The sequence below is a fragment of the Podarcis raffonei genome, chromosome 1 (assembly GCF_027172205.1).
Source record: "Podarcis raffonei isolate rPodRaf1 chromosome 1, rPodRaf1.pri, whole genome shotgun sequence".
NCBI lineage: Eukaryota > Metazoa > Chordata > Lepidosauria > Squamata > Lacertidae > Podarcis > Podarcis raffonei.
In genome coordinates, this window is record NC_070602.1 from 12581449 (window position 1) to 12600601 (window position 19153).

The 19153-nt window shown below is 45.9% G+C and overlaps 1 protein-coding gene across 5 annotated transcripts in view; it reads left to right on the forward strand.

Annotated features, from left to right (window-relative positions):
- CEP170B (centrosomal protein 170B) overlaps positions 1 to 19153 on the forward strand; it is an 89306-nt gene that overhangs the window by 53088 nt on the left and 17065 nt on the right. For 2 of the 5 annotated variants that reach the window (XR_008332977.1, XM_053410244.1), the window contains exons 8-12: positions 550 to 2322; positions 8839 to 9085; positions 12819 to 12978; positions 15689 to 15712; positions 17132 to 17170. Coding sequence is in view for 4 of the 5 variants with exons in the window: in XM_053410244.1 (XP_053266219.1) it covers positions 550 to 2322; positions 8839 to 9085; positions 12819 to 12978; positions 15689 to 15712; positions 17132 to 17170 (2243 nt within the window). In the remaining variant the exon portion in view is untranslated. The remainder of the gene's footprint in view (positions 1 to 549; positions 2323 to 8838; positions 9086 to 12818; positions 12979 to 15688; positions 15713 to 17131; positions 17171 to 19153) is intronic. The other 3 variants (XM_053410446.1, XM_053410366.1, XM_053410519.1) reach the window with 3 other exon arrangements.

Sequence of the window (19153 nt, forward strand, 5' to 3'; positions counted from 1 at the left end):
CTTCCAAGGTATTTTGTGTTCTTTATATTGTAATTTTATGTTGTAAACTGCCCTGAGATCTTTTGATGAAAGGTGGTATATCATCATCATCATCATCATTACTAAACTTCCTTTTTTGTTGTCTTGTCTTCAGTAAATGTATTTTCTTTTTTTTTGTATATTTTTTCTGGGTTTTTTTTTTAACATATCATTTCCAACAATCATATAACATAATTTCTTATCTTATACAATGTTTTAGACTTCTGTCAACGCCTCTGATGATTTTTTGTTCTTTATCACTTATTCTGCATTTCTTAATTTCTCTATTATTCTTAATTATTATTAACGAATAATTCTCCTCATAGTCATTCTTGCAATATTCCAGATAATCCTCCTTACAAAACTTCTTGCAGTCCTACTAGCGTAATCTGTTCATTACAATTACTTTTCAAATAGTTTGTATATTTACTCCAGTCTTCTAAGAATCTCTGATCCCGCAGGTTTCGAATCCTTCCTGTTAATTTATCTAGTTCTGCATAGTCTCAGTAAATGTATTTTCATTCCCCTTAGAAAAGGACTGCGGTCCCAGAGTGGCAGAGTCTGAGAGCTCCCTGGCGTTACGGACGAGGCGTCTTCTTCCTCAGCTCCCACCGGGTGATAAGCCAGAAAGCCCTACGCCAACCATTTTGATTTGTCCAGAGGCATATTCTGACGTTTCACCAAGGAACGCTGCTAACAGCCACGTAGCAGAAATGTTTGTGGATCCTGCCAGCCGACTGGCGGTCCGGGAAGATTTGGATCCTGATAGCCTTAGTGACGCCAGCAAATCTGACGACGGATTTGGCTTGGAAAAACGAAGGAAGAGCCACAACAGCACCAAAACATTGGAGCAGAACCAGGGAAAGGCGGAAAACGTGAAAGCCAAAAACCACCAGCACACGGTGCCGAAACTTTCGGGTCTGAGAGCTTCCAGCGACCCGCTGTCGACATCTTTCTATATTGGCGACGATGAAGAGGAAGTCGGGGTTCCTTCGAAACTTCCTTCCAGCATTTCTCCTACTCAGGCGGAAAAAGAAGAGGCTCTTTTCAAGTGTGGGAAGCCGGTGGCCAAAGGTGTCAGCAATACCTACGTCAGCTCCAACGGGAAAATGGTGATTTCGTTGCACCAGGGGCTTCCGCTTCCAGAGCAAGAAGTCGCGGCTGCGAAAGAAGCGTCGTCCTTTGTCCGGCAGGAAAGCTTTACCAAAGAGAAATCGAGCAGCAACGTTCCTCAAAACCGGCTGCCGCATATCTCAAGCCACCCTCTGCTCAAAGATCTCGATGTCACCCGAGCAAATCGCATGGACTATAACCCAGACACCCACCTCCTCCTTAAAGATACCGAAACTGCCCTGGCCGCCCTGGAAGCCAAAATACTCTGCCAAACCAACCAGCTCGACACTCTGGAGAATTCGCCGGGGCAGTTGGAAGACTCCTTGTCCGGAGAATCTGACGTGGACACGGCTAGCACCGTCAGCTTGGTGAGCGGCAAAAACTTACCCAGCCACTCGCCGAAGGGCAAACCCGTGACAACCTCGCAAAAAGAGAAGACTTCTCCCACGCCTTCTGCCCAAGATCAGAGTCTTCAACCCAGCGCAAGGGAGAGGCTTTCAGAGAAGCGGAAAACTCTTTCGCTTGAGGCAGGGAGCAAAGGTGAAAACGCGAGGCGCTTCCAAGTGAAGCGTAGCCCAGGGACCGGGGGCTCCCTGGACTATACAGATGATGAACGAAGTAGCAGCCTCCCATATCTGCCGGCGAATGAAATCGCCTCATCTGACCATGAGCAATCCACCTCGAGGCCTATCTCCAGGAAAAAGCCCTTCTCGCAGTCCACCAAAGAGGAGCACAGCAAAGTGACGCCCACGGTACAAAAGATCCAGCAGGTTCTCACCAGGTCCAATAGTTTGTCTACCCCGAGGCCCACCAGAGCCTCCAAACTTCGCCGGGCCCGGCTGGGGGACACCTCGGACAATGAGAGCGCCGATACCGAGAAAGCGACGCCTCACCACGAAGGAACGGTGGCGCCTTCCAAGCAGCCGGCGGAGGCCAAGAAGCTGTCGAGGCTCGACATCCTGGCCATGCCAAGGAAACGGGCGGGGTCTTTCACCGTGCCGAGCGACTCGGAGAGCGCGCCAACCAGGCCGACGTTCTCCGGGCGCAGCGCAGAGTCGTATTATTCTACCCGGAAGCCCCCCGTGTCGGAAGCCAGGAACGCCGCTAGGAAAACGGCGGCGGCAGTTGCTGCTTCGAAGCAGCCTTTCGGCAGGACACGCTCCAGCAGTGTCAAATACTCCTCTTCTTCTAGTGAGTAACTGTGTGTGTGTGTGTGTGTGTGTGTGGAGTGCTTGATTCTGCCATTGCTTGGAGGTAGAGCATCCCTTTTGCGTGCTGAAGGTCCCCAGGTTTGATCCCTGGCATCTCCAGGTAGGGCTGGGGAAAAGTCACCTGTCTGAAACGGTGGAGGGCTGCTGCCAGTCAGTGTAGACCCTACTGAACTACATGCACCCAAGAGTCTGACTGCGCAGGGGTTCCCAAACGTGGGTTTCCAGATGATTATGGACCACAACTCCCAGGGATTGTGGGAACTGGTAGTCCAAAAACAGCTGGAGACCCAAGTTTGGGAAACCCTGGACTATGCTATAAGGCAACTTCCTATGTTTCCACATGTGTTTTCCATTTAAAAAAATTCCAAGCCAGAAGAAAACAATTTGGAAATAAATCTGCAGCCCTTTGCAACAGATACAGAGCCCTGTACTTTTTAAATATTAAGCGCTGGGATTTTATAACCCAAAGAGAGTTGCCTTCTCCCTTGGTTTGTATCTGTGGCGAAATTTGGCTGCCATTGCAATGCAGAAGCTCTGATAGCCCAACATCTGGTAATTCTCTAGCATAACCCAGCTTGATAGCTTCCTGAATCATCTGGTGGTATAGACAGAAAACGCTGAACTGGGGTGGACTCTTGGCTTGTTGCAATAAGGTAATTATTATATACTCTCAGTGCCCTTGCTTTGAATTGTTCTGTGACCTCTGAATACTCACTAGCTGCTTGTTCTTACGTCAGGCTTGCCTCGTCGCTTGCGGTGAGTACAGATCTTCTCCTGGCAACCAGACAGGGGAACTTGTGGAATTGCAGGAAGGTTAGAGTTTGAAACTTTTCAGCCAGCAATGTGCTAATCAGTCACAAACATTTCTTAGGCTAGTAAAATACTTGTGGACCAGCAATTTTTGCAGAACTTTCTTTTCGCAAGGCTATCTTCAGTAGGTTATTTTTTTCGCTCTACATAAAGTCAGATCTTCAGAGGAAAATGTTTCGTATGTCTATTTTGGGTGGGTGGGACACAATACATGTAATTATTAGGATTATAACTTTTTGACTCCCCCCCAACCGCCCCCCCCCAATTTCCTGTATCATAAAGGGATGAACTTTTGCTTAGAAACACTGAAAAAGGGACTAATTTTTCTCAGTGGTAAAAAAAAAAGGGGGGGTCACCCCAAAATGAAAAGTTGGGCTCACCATATATGTAACCGTTACTACTCATATTAGTATTAGCACTTTTAATAAGTGTATGGAACTGTGTAGAACTTTTACAGCTGCCTGGAACTTCCTGAAACTGTGTTGGAGAATCACTGGAAGCAGGAGCCACCCAAGCTCCAGATACCAAGAAATAATCAGTGTGTAGAATGTGCAGTCAAAGTGATGCGGGAACTTTATGGTGCTTGCAACGGAAACAAAGGCAAACTGTAACCTTGATTGATTCTAAGCAATAATGTACATTGTACAAAACATTGTACAAGTATTAGAAAGTTTGCAAGCCCTATTTTTCCTGTGTACATGCTATGTATATAACATAATACATTGTACAGTTACATATACAAAAAATGATTTATTGATTTCGGGGTCACCTTTCTTTTCAAAAGATTTGGAAATGACAGTTCATTCCTTTGTTTTTAGGGGAAAGTTCATCTAACTAATCTACAGGAACACAAGGTTGTAAAAAAGGTTTATAACCCTAGTAATCATATGTCTTGTCAGACGTTTGCAAGCTGCAAGAGTCTCCCAGCATTAATTCCCCACCCATCTGCATTGAACATGGGGGAATGTCTGGCCCTCCAGGTGTTCTCGGGACACAGCTTCAAACAACCCTGGCCATTGGCCATGCTGACTGAGGCTGATAGGAATGGAACTCCCAACAGCATCCTGCAAACTGACCTCCTGCTCCTCCCAGGAGTTAATTCCTATTACTTTTCATTCAGCACAAGCACAAACTGAGATTGCAGGAAGTTCCTTTGACCTGATGCACTCCTAGCGGCTGTGCCCTGGGTGATGCAGTTCCTTTTAATTATGAGTAGCTGCTGCTTGTTGCTGGATAATGCTTAAGCCGTTCACCACTCCAATGATTTAAACTTTGCAGATGACACTGTGATTTAATGGTGCTGTGTGTGTAATAAAGGCAGGGATCGCGGTGTGCATTGTTGGTACTGCAGAGCTGAAGTGGTTTAATCGCCATGACTTCCCTCGAGGAACCCTGCGACTCACCGCCTGGCGACACCGCCGAGTCGCTCTGCCGAAAGATGACGGCCCATCCTAACCGTGCCTAATCTTGTTCCAAATGAATTGGTTTTGTCTTCCATTTCCTTTGCCCCAACGGCTAACCGGGTTTTAGTGCCAAATTAACCTTGGGAGTTACTACGCATCAGTATACGACTAACACGACTAACCTACTAATTCCACAGGGGTTATGGACCTTGTGCAGGCGTTACGCTTGGTTCTCATGTCATATGTGGTGCCAGGTGTGGGACACATAAGGGCAGGCCCTGGCAGAAAGGCTGTGCCTGCAAAACCCTTTGGGTAGCACATCCCAAGTACTGACAATTGGCTTGTTTTGGGGCAGTGCAGAAGTACTTTGCAAGCCCTGTGCTTGTCACTTGGGGAGCACTGAGCATGGGGCTTGCAAAGTGATCCATGCTTGCAAAGCCCCTTTTGGCCAAGCCTCGTCCTTACCTTTCCCATGCCTGATGTCATACAAAATGTCAGAGGTGGAGCATGTTGGTCGTGGTTCGGCTGAAACAGCCTTTGGGGCCAAATGGGGAGGGCTGGCGGGCCCAATTTGGCTCATGGGCTAGAGGTTCCCCACTGTTTACACTCACACTCAGAGTCTGGGAGAGGAGATTGTGGCCGCTTTGCTCCTCGCTGCTTGTCCCACTGTTGTGCTGAGCTATGCTACGCTTTGCCTTAGCATGCCTTCCAAAGCCAGGCTTGTGGATTAGCTCTCTCCAGGCGCTCTCAGGGGTAGAACATCTGCTTTGTACACAGGAGATCCTTGGTTCAATCCCAGCGTCGCCAGGAGAGAACCCTGCCTCAGCTCTTGGAAAATCGGTCGGTGTAGACAATAATGAGCTCGATGGACTCAAATGGTCTGATTCAGTTTAAGGCAGTTTCATATGATCCTGTGGGCTCTGCGCAGCAGCAGAATGACCAGGGGTGAGCAAAGCGGTCGCAATCTCCTCTACCAGAGCCTGTGCAAGAGCACTAAGCCAAGGTTTGGCGTGGTGTGTTGTGCAAACCAGACGACAGTGTTCCAGCTTCCCAGTTATGTGTCTTTTTTCTCGTGAGCAAATGGATAAGAGAAAAAAGTCAACGTGGAGAAATGTAAACACCGCACTGTTGCTGCAAAAGCAGCTGATAATCACTTATCAGAATTGGTGCACTCTGATAAAGCACAATAACTTTGAAGCTGATAAAAGGATCTTTCCGTAGCCCGGGAAAAGAATTTCCAGGGAAACAAAATGAGTGGTTTCTCTCCCCTTGACCAGGAACATCTGTTTTGGGTGTATAAGGGTGTTGCCTGTAAACTGCAGCCAAATGCGACATGTAAATGCTGCAGGGCAAACCCAGGGATCTCATGGAAATAATTATGACCATGAACATGATGTGAGCAATCTCCAAATGGGGCTGCCCTTCTGGTTGAAGTTTCCTCTTTCACTTGGCTGAGCTTGTTTACACAGTTGATAATCCCGAGGCAATTAATACTCATGGAGTTGTTAAATGGTGTGCATGAAGCAAGTCAAAAGTAAGGGAAGATCCCTCTGGAACCACCAGGCCTCTGAATTTGCCACTGTTGTATCTCAAGGCAAATAACCACATATAGTAACTTAGCATGGCTGTTGCGTTGGGTGTCAAGAGATGCGACGGGAGTTCAGGGGGAAGGCCCCTAGCTCAGTGGTAGAGCACCTGCTTGGCATGCAGAATGTCCCAGGTTCTATCCACAGCAAGAGGACTAGGAAAGACCCCTGTCTCCTGAAGCCCTGGGAGAGCAGTTTCCAGTCAGAGTTGACAATAATAGATGGGCCAGTGATCTGGCTTGCTGGAAGGCAGCTTATGATATTTGGAAAGAACCTTCTCCAACGTGGTGCCTTCCACATATTTTGGGCTACCCCAGCCAGCATTGTGCAAATTTCAATCAGGAGATGTTTTATGGAACAGACTCATAGAATTATAGAGTGGTAGAGTTGGAAGTGAACCCCAGGGTGATCGAGTCCAACCCCCTGCAATGCAGGAAACTCGGCTAAAGCATCCATGACACATGGCCATGCAACCACCCTTGGGAGGTTGTGGACTCTCCTTCCTTGGAGGTTTCTAAGCAGAGGTTGGATGGCTGCCTGTCATTGCTGCTTTAGCTGAGATTCCTGCATTGCAGGCGGTTGGACCAGATGATCCTTGTGGTCCCTTCCAACTCTACCATTCTATGATTTTATGATGCCTTCAGGGCTGATGGGAGTTTTAGTCCAAAACATCTGAAGGGTACCAGGTTCAGGAAGGCTTTTTTAGAATGTAAGTAAGCAGGCCGTGAGTGGTATGATGGTGCTCCAGCTTTAGGGACCCTGGCCTAAATCAGGGGTGGGGAACCTGCCGAGAAGGGAAATAGCCCAGTGGTGTAGAACATCTGCATTGCATGCAGAAGGTCCTAGGTTCAATTTCTGGCCTCTTCAGTTAGAGCTAGAAGAAACTCCCTGCCAGAAACCCTGCCAGTCAGTGAAGACAACAGTGAGATAGGTGGACCAAGGGTACTCACTCGTATTCATCGTCATCTGTTTATTGGGAGGAAAGTGTATTTGGGTATACCTGATGCAAGCACCTCAACCCCTCTACTCCCCACCCTTCATGCCATTTGTGCCCATCACTAAATTTGAGAACCACTGGATTAAGGATGACAACACTGGATCTCTGTAAACAGACCAGGGGTTTCCTGAGTGTGTAAACAAGCCAGCTGTTTCTGCTCTCCATCTTGGAAGTCCTTAACCTGTGTGGAAATGAAGTCACCTGAACTGGTGGTTTGCCGAGGGGGGACACCTGGAAGTCTAACCTGCCTGATGGTTCCTCCTGGGGCCTCCTGTGCATGTGGCGATTCAGGACCACACCCCACGCTGGGAAATTCCTCCAGTGGAAGGCGCTTCCGTACAGGGATTCACGCAAGGTGCCTTCCACACAGGAAATTTGTAACATGAGCGTATACATTTTGCCACCATAGAATTGCAGCAGCCTTCTCTGTTGCGACTGGTTAATTTGTGGAAGCAGAGGGCGGGTACAAATGGCCATTTCGCCAAAAAAATTATCACACGTCTGCACCTGATCTGTGGTAAAAAAATTCTCCTTACTATTTGACTGGCTGGTGGACACAGCCCTCAGTATCATCTGCCTGCTTGGCTTCTGTGAGGAGAACCTGAGCTTACAGGGTTAAACAGCTCAGAGTGTACGCCCTGCCTACTGTTGGGAGGGGGGAGGTTCGTCATATCCGAGAGAGACTAAACCCTTTGTCTCTCTCTACTTTCGCTTTTGAGGATGCTGTTCGACAATGGATAGTCTGCTGTAAATAAAACTGCTTTTAGCTGCTAAGATCCTGAGTGGACTTTATTTAGCACACTGAAGAAAGCACTGAAGCTTACAGCTTTCTCTAACCGCTGCTGCTTAACTCTGCGTTTTGCTCAGAGCATCGGAATGTGGCCTTTGAAGTCCGAGGCCTGGCAAGGAGCTGCACAGCCGAAGCTGGCTGGACGCCAGGATTTATCTGAGCAATAAATCAATCACCTTTAACAGCTTCACCCCTCCAAACGTCCGCCAGTCAGGCAGAAATCTGAAGGTGGAGCCAGCTGTCCTCACATACGTTCCTTGTTGTGATCCAAATGGGCATGTGGTACCATATTCTCACTCGTCTCCCCGCTAATGCTCTTAAGGCAGAAGTGGGGAGCAGGATCTGGCCAATGGGACCAAGTCTGACAGGTTTGTGGGGGAAGCCTGAGAGGCCCAGGTTAGACCCTCAGGTTGCCTCTATGCTACAAATGAGCTCCTGTCAAGGGAGCCACATATTTTATTATCTGTTTAAGCAACTTATATGCCGCTTAACTGCAGTAGTCCCTTAATCGGTTTACAAAGGGGCAATGCGAAAGAAATGAAAACCTGTTAAATCTATAAAATTCCAACGTCAGTTAGAATGCCAGTCAATTAAAGATCAGGTGCGGAAGTGCGATAACGTTATATGGTTGTTTTTTAAAAAAAGGTGGCATCTGTATTCGCCCACAGTAAAAATGCAAACAATTCCATCTTTTTATTCCTCCAAAGTTCTCTGCATTTGGTGGGATGCACAGGAGTTTCCTAGTTCACCTTCCTGCTCCTCCTCCTCCTTGGGCTGTTTTTGCATTCACGGTTTTTTGTTTGTTTCTTAACCTTTTGAAGCCCGTCTCAAAAGTCTTTTTCTTTGCCTTCTCTCCTTCCTATTCTTCTTCCCCACCACCACTGCCCGAAACCAATTCATTTCTTATAAGCTTCAAGGCGGCGGCCGCAGGGCTCAGATTACACTTCCACTTCCGAGGAGGAGTATGGCTCAAACCACAGCTCCCCTAAACACAAACGCTCCCATACTTCAACAGCCACCCAGACGCCCAGGACCCGGGGCTCCGGGCTGAATAAGCAGAAGCACAGCAACAGCAGGGAGACGGAAGACGAAGACTACGACGATCACGACCCCTACAACTTCATCGCGCAGACGGCGGAGATTGCCGAAATTGCCAGGTGAGAGATGGGTTGCGGCGGCGTGTTGAGCCGTTGGAACCTAAACCATTGGTGGCACACTGTGGGTCAGGTAGGAATGAATGGGGGGAAAATATTGTGTAGTGTTATGCAAGGTAGAAAGAGCTGGGCTCAGGGGTCGGCAAACATTTTCAGCAGGGAGCCGGTCCACTGTCCCTCATACCTTGGTGGGGGGCCAGACTATATTTTGAAAAAAATAAAATAAAAAATGAACGAATTCCTATGCACACTACACATATTTTATTTTGTTATTACGGTCACAGACCAGTTCTGGCTGCAGACAGCCTGCCCAAGATGGACACGCTGGGAAACCTCCAGTCTCTGTTCACAACTAAGGGCAGCGGGGCAGGACAGTTCTCTTGCATTGCCAATGGCTCTCAATGGCCCTGTATCGTTTCTTAGTGGCCCTAGCATCGCCAGGTCAATTTGCATATTCTAGCCCAGGAATTCCTCTGTAGTTTGTATTTCACCCTTCACATCCCAAATCATCAAAATCCTACCATTTATTAATTTCTTGGCTTTAGCCCTGCCCCCCAAATCTATAACAATACATTTAAAGCCCACCCCACTTCTAACAGTCGTGGCTCCCCCCCCCCAAGAATTATGGGAGCTGTAGTTTGTGAAGGGTGCTGAGAGTTGTTAGGGGACCCCACAATTCCCAGTGTTGCCTGGAGAGAGGAACCTCCCTTGGGAAGTTGTGGACTCTCCTTCCTTGGAGGCTTTTAAGCAGAGGTTAGATGGCCATCTGTCATGGATGCTTTAGCTGAGATTGCAGGGGGTTGGACTAGATGACCCTTGGGGTCCCTTCCAAGTCTATAATTCTAGGATTCTGTGATTGATAACCACTCTGGGAATTGTAGGTCTGGGAGGACAATAGGTTTTGGTTTTGACTCAACCCACTGTCGATATGACAGCAACTATGGTTCTGGGAAACCATGGTTAATTAGAAGCCTGGTTGCTCATGATGCAAAGGGAGGAATGAAGGGTTTTGTGTGCTTGAGCAAAAGGGCCTGTTCTCCAAACTATTACTGTCCAAACTATTCATTTTGCACCTTAAGAACAAGGGTATCAGGTTTTGCTTTGAATAAAGAAAAAACAAAACTAATGGTAAAAAACATAGGAGATCAAGAGAAAAAGGAACTGGTAGAAAAATTTGGATTACAAATTGTAAAAAAAGTGAAATATTTAGGTATACAAATAACAATGAAAAATATAAATTTGTTTGAAGATAATTATAAAAAAAATTGGGAAGAAACAAAAAGAGAAATGGAAACTTGGACAAGATTTAAATTAACACTCTGGGGTAGAATTTCGGCTATTAAAATGAATATCTTACCAAAACTTCTGTTCCTTTTTCAAATGATTCCCATAATAGGTAAAGACGATTGTTTTAAAAAATGGAAAATGGACCTAACAAAGTTTATATGGCAAGGCAAAAAGCCACTGATCAAACATGAATTATTAACCGACATAAAAGAGCGGGGAGGTTTTGGACTCCCAGACCTGAGACTATATTACGATGCAGCATGCTTTACTTGGATCAAGGATTGGATCAAATTGGATAACAGGATAACAGTGACATTTTGGATTTGGAGGGATGGAACAACAGATATGGTTGGCATGCCTATCTAATTTATAACAAAGTGGCAGTCCATAAAGAATTTCTAAGCCACGTAATTAGAAATGCACTATACAAGGTCTGGGTGAGGCATAGAAGGTTGTTAGAACCAAAATCCCCATGGTGGGTCTCACCGCTAGAAGTAATATCGGTTAAAAAGAAAAATACTATAGGAAGAATGGCAACTTACCAGCAGCTCCTAAAGGAAGAACACGGCCAATTAAAACTAAGACCATACGATGAGGTGACTCAATACTGTACCACATGGTTACAATATCACCAAATTGCACAAATATTCAACCAGGATAAAGTAATAGGATTTGAAAAAGAAGAATCAAAATTACAAAAAGTATTATTACAAGAACAAGCAGATTTATTGTAGCGTAAGCATCAATCTAGGCTGACTCAGTGTAAGGCAACTTTCTTTACCAATATGAAAGGTTGCTGCAAGGCTTACTGAGATAATGATAATCCCCCTCAACACTATAATAAGGTTAAGTATTATATTATTAGCATTCTCCTTTTAAAAAATCATATGCGTCAAAAAACGCGTAGGAAAAGTTCAGGTTGCACAGCTGTTAACGGGGAAGCCTTGTGGGAAGGTTGCGATACACAATCTTGCCGTTGTAGTCGCTGAATAAATCTGGCAGTCTGCTCATTCTGGTGCGTTACGTTGTCTTCTTGATAATGGCACAGCTGGGTGTTTAAGGGATGGCAGCTCTTCAGGAACTTAAGCATCACACAGCTCTCTGTGTTCTATAAATACTTTGTGCTTAAGAAACCAGCTCTCACAGATTGCAGAAGCTAAGGCTGCATGCTTGCCTGTGATCCGTCTGGCGTCAGGGGCAGAAAGTGCTCTGCCGGATTTTGCAAGAAGCCGCCCCATAATTGCAGTCTTTGCCTCCCGCCTCTGCCGCGGCTTCTGAATCAACAGGGAGGCACAGTCTAGAATAGCAAGTGAGGGTTCAAAGGGAAATTAGTCCCCCTTGTTTACACTGGGCTTAATCACGTAATTGAGGCACCAGAAGAAACTGCTTCGGCCCCAGACAAACCTAGCCATTCAATTAGTCATGCAGTTCTGAATATTACTCCATTTTAGCTTACTTGTGCCTTTTTGTTTCCAAGGAAACAGCTGAAAGGTACCGTATTTCTATAACCTTGCATGTTTCTGCGGAATCTTATTCACTGCATAGAAAACAGGACTGCAACATTCAATCCCTTTAGCTGGTAAATTAATCAACAAAAGTTTTAGCTGATAAATTTTCAGGAGACCAGTTTTCATCAGTGAAACTGAACATTCAGAGCACACTTGCCTAGTTTCTGAGATTATCTTTATTCTGCTTTGTTGCACCAATCAGGCATTTCAAAAAGAAAATGTTAACAGTTGACATTTCCATGTAATGACAAGTGACAGTTTTGATCAAATTGTGACTTAACTCATGCTTCATTTAGTATCGCAGAAAGGTGTTGGGAAATTCCAATTTATTTACATGTCATTGATTAATAAATCATTTGGTTAGAAACAAACGATGATCAATTAACCCCCCCCCCCCACAAAAAGACAACAGAAGAGATGATGCAAGAACCAGATTTTAATGTGTTGTCCTGAGGTAGCAAAATAGACGTTCTGCAATTTGATAATTTAATAAGTGTAACTGCAAAGCTAAATTGCATTTTTCAAGGGCAAGGATCTTTCCCTTTGTGTGTGTGTGTGTGAGAGAGAGAGAGAATGAGTGAGAGAGAGAATTATAGTTTCAGTTTTTTCTTGAGTACAGTGGTACCTCAGGTTAAGTACTTAATTCGTTCCGGAGGTCCGTTCTTAACCTGAAACTGTTCTTAACCTGAAGCACCACTTTAGCTAATGGGGCCTCCCGCTGCTGCCACGCCGCCGGAGCACGATTTCTGTTCTCATCCTGAAGCAAAGTTCTTAACCTGAAGCATTATTTCTGGGTTAGCGGAGTCTGTAACCTGAAGCGTATGTAATCCGAGGTACCACTGTATATCCCCTGTCTAGATAAGATGAAGACAAGGGCTGAGCATGATGGCTTTGTAGCTGAACGTTCCTCAGTCCTTAAGTTCTCCATGCTGTTCCTCCAGATTGAGCCAGACCTTGGTGAAGGACGTAGCGATCCTTGCTCGAGAGATTCATGACGTTGCTGGAGATGGAGATTCCCAGAGCTCATCGGGAACGGGGCCAAGCACCTCCCACAGTTCTGTGCCTAACACCCCTGCCTCTACCATATCAGCAAGGGAAGAGGTAAGACGGCGGCTTAAGACCTATGCGGTAGTGAATGCAAGCAAAATACAGAGGTTAGAGGAAGCTTCATTAGGTCAGAGCAGCGTTTCCCAAACGTGGGTCTCCAGCTGGTTTTGGACTACAATTCCCATCATCCCTGACCACTGGTCCTGCTAGCTAGGGATGATGGGAGTTGTAGTCCCACAACAGGTGGAGACCCAAGTTTGGGAAAAGCTGAGGCAGAGGCTCCCAGTCGACTCCATCCCTCAAAACAAAAATTTTTTTCCCTTCCAGTAGCACCTTAAAGACCAACTAAGTTAGTTCTTGGTATGAGCTTTCGTGTGCATGCACACTTCTTCAGATACACAGAAGAAGAAGTGTATCTGAAGAAGTGTGCATGCACACGAAAGCTCATACCAAGAACTAACTTAGTTGGTCTTTAAGGTGCTACTGGAAGGAAAAAATTTTTTTGTTTTGACTGGCAGACCAACACGGCTACCTATCTGTAACTGACTCCATCCCTGTTTCAGAAAATCTGTACTTGCTAAGGCCCATCTACCTTCCCCTTGATTTCCTCTCCTTCTTGGGAGCAGGGGAAGAAAAACACACGCCACACTCTCAAGCCCTCTCAATTTAGTAAAATTAACTTTAGCTCACCCCACCTATGCCCTTTTCGCTAGTTCTTTCTTTTGCAGCAAAATGAGGTCAAAAGCTGTTGGGACACAAAACCAGTTCTCCCCAAAATGTTTCGTTACAGAGACTCCTGCCGTATTTCCGCAACCCACTCAGCAGCTTCCAATAATGGGGACCAGGAACAGGGACTGTGATGGGATGCCAGGCATGGGGTGGTGGTAACGGCAGTCCCGTGCCCAGTTCTGCCTCTTCTCCAAGTGACGCTTGGTTCCCGAAATGTGTGACCTGTCTTCATCACACCCTGTGTTTCTCTGCTCCCACTCCTTGTGGCTGGTTATGGGTTGCTGTTAGGTTGGGGTAGGAACATGCACAATGCCGTGACGTTACATCTTGTTCCTCCCTATGTTCTGCAATCAGTTTCCCTTTCACAAAGAATTCTGGTGCTGGATATTGGAAACCTCCATTCTCATGCTGGATATTGGAAATCTGCTGTCAGCTCTCCCCACTGAAAGTCAAGGCTTCGTTTTGGGATTTTTATATGACATGGTGCACTCCCCACAAACACACACCCTTTCTCACTAAGATTCAGTAACCGGCTAGCTTTTCTACATTACATCCAAGTTTTATATTCCACGATCATTCATTTTGCATGCACATTCATATGTAAAGCTGCAACGTGTATCTTTTCAGTTAAGGAGGGAGTAAGAGCTACTTCTTCCCAGCTGGACTCTCTGTCATAGCACCATTATTGTGCATGGCTCTTTACAGAGTTCGAGCGAATTGGTCCCTTCCTCCAGGATCTTATGACCAGAAATTCAACACAGGAGGAAGTGAGAGAGGAGACAGGGAGGGAAGGGGTAACAGACTCCTGTTCTTGAAAACAAAAGTACCAAAACTCTTGGAGCATGCAACTGTGGTTAACGGGGACTGGGGCAAGATCAGGACATTACACCAATGTTTCATCACCTTCAATGGCTTCTAGCCAATTCAGAGTACTGGGATTAATGTCTAAAGCCCTAAATGGCTTGAGGTCAGGATACCAGAAGGATTGCCTCCCCTGTACATACCTGCCCGGACTATAAGATACTCACTGGAGACCCTTTTTTCAGGTTCCCCCACCTAGTGAAGTGAGCTGGATGGATACTAGGGATAGGGCCTTCTCAGTGGTGATGCCTTGTTCCTAGAATGCTCTCCCCAGAGAGGTTGGCCTGGAGTTTGCATTGGGAATTTTCAGTGGTAGCGGGGAGACCTTTTCATGTTTTTAGTTCTTACAACTACTTTGTTTTTCCCCTGGTCGGTTGTAGTATTGTTGCATTGATCTTATGCTGCCTTGTTCGCTGGTTTTTGCTCATTTTATGTAGGTGCTGCTTTTATATTGATTGTTTTCGTGATGGTATTTAAATTCAATGAAATGCAATTTCTGGACTGCCCAGAGGACATGGTTAAAGGGGACTGGTTAATTATGGGGACATGGTTAATAAGGTATTAAACGTGATTGCTTTGCAACTGAAATCTCGCTTGCATGGCCCTGCATCTCTCTAGTCTGAGACCTCCGTCCAGTGGTTGCCCCCTGCAGCTCCTGAGCAGGAGGAGCCTGTTCTGCCAAGGCAGTTTTGAGAAGAGCAATTCCTCTTTTAGCAACAATAGCTATTCAAGGGTACTGCCAACAAATCCAACTCAGCACCTCTAAACGCAAAGACAGGAAAAGTTTAGCTAATTAATAATACAGCCGGCACAGTTTAGTGGTTAGAGGGTTGGGCTAGGACCCAGGAGACGAGAGTTTGAATCTCCACTCAGCCATGAAGCCCGCTCAATGACCTTAGGGTAGAAATATAATCATACATGTGTAGATAGTGTCTTGGCCTCCTCACACTGGACTTAGAACCCCTACTGTAAACCATCAGAAAAGCCTTAGTTCTGTTGTTATGTTCTTCTGGTGGTGGTATATTATGATTTACCAAGGCAGAACCCGGGTCACTCAGTTGGGAGGGCGATATTTTCCCAGCAGAGAATGGGTGAAGTTGGGTTATTAAATTACTTACTTGCAGATCTTGTCGTTTGAAGCTGCCAAATAACCATTCTCCCTCTTATCTCTCAGTTCCATATGGACTTTTTATTGCCTGTAAGTAAAATATTAATAGAAATTAGTATAGAGAAGTCTTTGTGTGTGTGTGTGGTGTTTTGTAGACCTGCTGTACTTCCCCACCTTTAAAATCTGGTTGAAATAGCAGTGATTTGTAGGTGGAACAGAAACCGTGTAGCTCCCACTCTCATACAAGCAAGCTTGGCTTAGATGCATGTGGTGGTCTGTAAACTATGGGACTTGATCTTGTTTCTATTAATAAGGATACCTGCTGGAAAGGTTGGAGAACTAAGATGTTAAAGTTCAAAGGAAAACACCGTTAAAATATGATAACCCCTACCTGAACGTTTTGTTTGTTTGTTTGTTTGAGCTATAGGTGCAATCCTAACCCCAACTAATGGAGATGGTGCAGCAATTGGGTCTGGATTGAACCCAATGCCATCCTGTGACGGTGGGTGGGGCCAGCTCAGCCACTCTGCACCCCCATGTTGGGGCTTTTGGCTGGCTGCCCCCAGCAGCAGGGAACCTGCCAACAGCAATGCCCCCTCCTCCTGCACATTTGGTGGGCATAATGGGGAACTTTATGCCAGTGGAGTGCCTCTGTGCAATCCAGCCTCCCCAGCCTGGCACAAAGTGGGTTTGGATTTCACCCTGGGACCTGAAAGGGGGACACCCCCCGCCCAGAATAAAGGCTGCCTCCTTCCCATCACCAACCCGGAGACAAGAGGTCGTGGCTGATGCTGTCAGTCTACTTGGGGAGTTTTGTCCCTCCCTCCCTTAACACTAGTTGCTGTCCAGCAGCCTGCAGGCTTGACTCCCACCCCAAGTCCAAAGATCACCCTACAGTGTCCTTAAAAGATGCTCAGTGTAAGATTTTAGCAGCAGTTCAAGGGCTTTTCTCTGTTGCTTTGGGACATCTGCTGAGTGCCTCTCTCTGTGCTCCAGTCCAGTTTTGGTGTCTAAACACAGCTCTTTAAAAGCAACCAAGAGTCCCTGCCATCTTAAAGCCATATCTTGCACAATTTTCTGTTTTCCATAATTTTTCAGAAGGGTACCTTAATCTGCACATATTCATGATGGTTCCCCCCCCCCCCGGAGAATACCTTGGCTAGTAAATCTTGACTCATCATAGTGTCATTTCCTGTTAAAAGGATCTTGGGTACCAGGGCTGGGAAGGAACCGCCATCAGTTCTGCCAATCAGAACAGACAATTCTAGACAACATAGATCCTAACTCAATAGGGGACAGTTTTGCATGCTTGAATGCTATGTTTGAACTTTCTATGATAACATTGCCGCTTCTTTGATTTGCCTTTTGCTTTCTCAGTTACATTATTCTGTACTTTTGCCTTTTGGCTCACCCTCTCTGTATATATGTGTGTAGATTCTGTTGCTCTTATGATCAACATTGATCTCTCTCTTTCTATCTCTTCTTTTTCTTTTCTTTTTTTAAATGCAGATTGCTCATTCATCCTTGCGGGCAGCAATTCCATCTCAGGTGTATTTTCCATCCCACTTATTTCTACTTTTTAAAGCGCTTTTAAAGTTGCTTTCTAAAAACAACAACAAAAAACCTCATTCAAATTAATATGTTTTAAGTTAGGGATGTAGGGTTTTTTTAATTAAAAAAAAATATTATTATTTGGCTAATCTTTATGGCATCACCGTTCTCTGCCTTTGTTTTCCTCCCTTCATTTTCTAGCATTGCATTAATTGCATTTCTTTGATCTGGTTATGTTACACATTTATTAAAGATGACGTTCAATTAGGAAAAGATGCAATAGGGAGCCGATTAGTCCTCCTCGCTCCTGCCCCAACTTTCCCCACCCGTGACCCGAGTATGTTTGACACAACATCTACATGGCATGTATGCACTTAGAGTTCTGTTCACCTATGCCAGGCCTGTGAAATATTTGTCCTTTGATTTTCGGGCTTTTCAGAATGCTGGATTGTGGAAGGTGGAGTGAACTTGATAGCCCCATCCCCAAAGAAAACGTGCCACCCCCTGCCCCAATTTCTGCTTGTTTGGTGGAACTTCCGAATTGAAAGCCTGCATGCATATAACTGTATACCCAGGGCTAGTTCAAGCCATTTCACTGCATGAAACAAAGGGCAATTTCCATATAGAGAAGCTGCCTGGACTGACAGCTGAATTTTACTACCATATTGGCCCGAATATAAGCTGCACTTGCAAATAAGCCACACCTTTACAATTCGGCGGCTTGGGGGAGGCTTGGGAGCGGTAGACGGGCTAGGCGCCGTTGCCCCACACTCCCGGGCTGCTTCCGGGGTGGGTGGGGAAGAGCTGCACCGCTTTGCCAGCGGTGTAAGGTTGAAAATATAAGCCGCACTTTAACTTTTCACAATTGGAATTTGGGGGGAAAAAGTGCGGCTTATATTCGTGCCAATACGGTACTTCAGCGCTGGGGACCAGACAGTGTCCATCGCTGCACCTAAGCTCTACAGGCCAGATTAGGGCAGACTGTGTGGTCACAGAGCTGTGTCTTTCACACACACACACACACACACCGGTCCCAGCATCTGCCACTTGAGGCAGCTATACCTAACGGTAGAGCCGGCTGTTTGTATGCGCATTAGTTTCCTCCACACGGCTTGCAACCTTGCACAATACGGATCCCAAGCTGCTTTGAGGAACCTAGCACTGCACCCACGTAGGCCTCTCGTTCAGACCTCCCACCAAACACGCAGAGATTGGGGAAGCAGAGCCCGTGGTCCCTGGGTGCAACCCCCTTCCCTCTTCTGCATGTTCCTGCATCACAAAATTGTATAGTTGGGAGGGGCCCCAAAGGCTGTCCAGTTCAACCCCCTGCAATGCAGTGAAAGTGCAAAGGGCATTTTTTGAAAAATGGTAAGGGTTGTATGTTCCTTGGGTTTATGCGCACGGTAACCTAAGCTGATATGCACTATTAATACGTGACAGCAAGCATGTGCAGACTAGGAGCATGCTTGCCTGCCACATGGCTGGCTTTGCCCAGTTCAGCTGCGATGTAGGGATGTGCAGATCTGTCTGTTTTGGTTTCTCTCTGTTTCACGTTTGTCAATTTGTTTTTCCCCATTTTCACATCAGTTTACATTAAAAAAAAAAAAAGACCACATGAAAATTTGTAGGCATTTTTGGTGTCCCTTTCACCTCACGTACACATTTTTCCTATGCAATTTTGCCTAATATACACTTTTCTTGTTTGCAAGCACTTCCCCCCTCAATTTGATGCTTTCTTGTGCACTAATAGAACCATTTTGTCTCCTCGCTTTCCCCAATGTACACTTCTTTACTAAAGCATTTTTTGCTGGTGGGAGAGCTGCACCGCAAAATTCGGTGAACGACTGGTTGTCACATTTTGGGTATTTGCGTGGAAAGGGCGAGTTGGGTAGCTCCATGTTAAATTGCGAACTGAACATGTTTTTTCCTTCCATCCCTGGAGAGATGCAAACAAACGTAAGAACTGCCTGGGAAATGGGT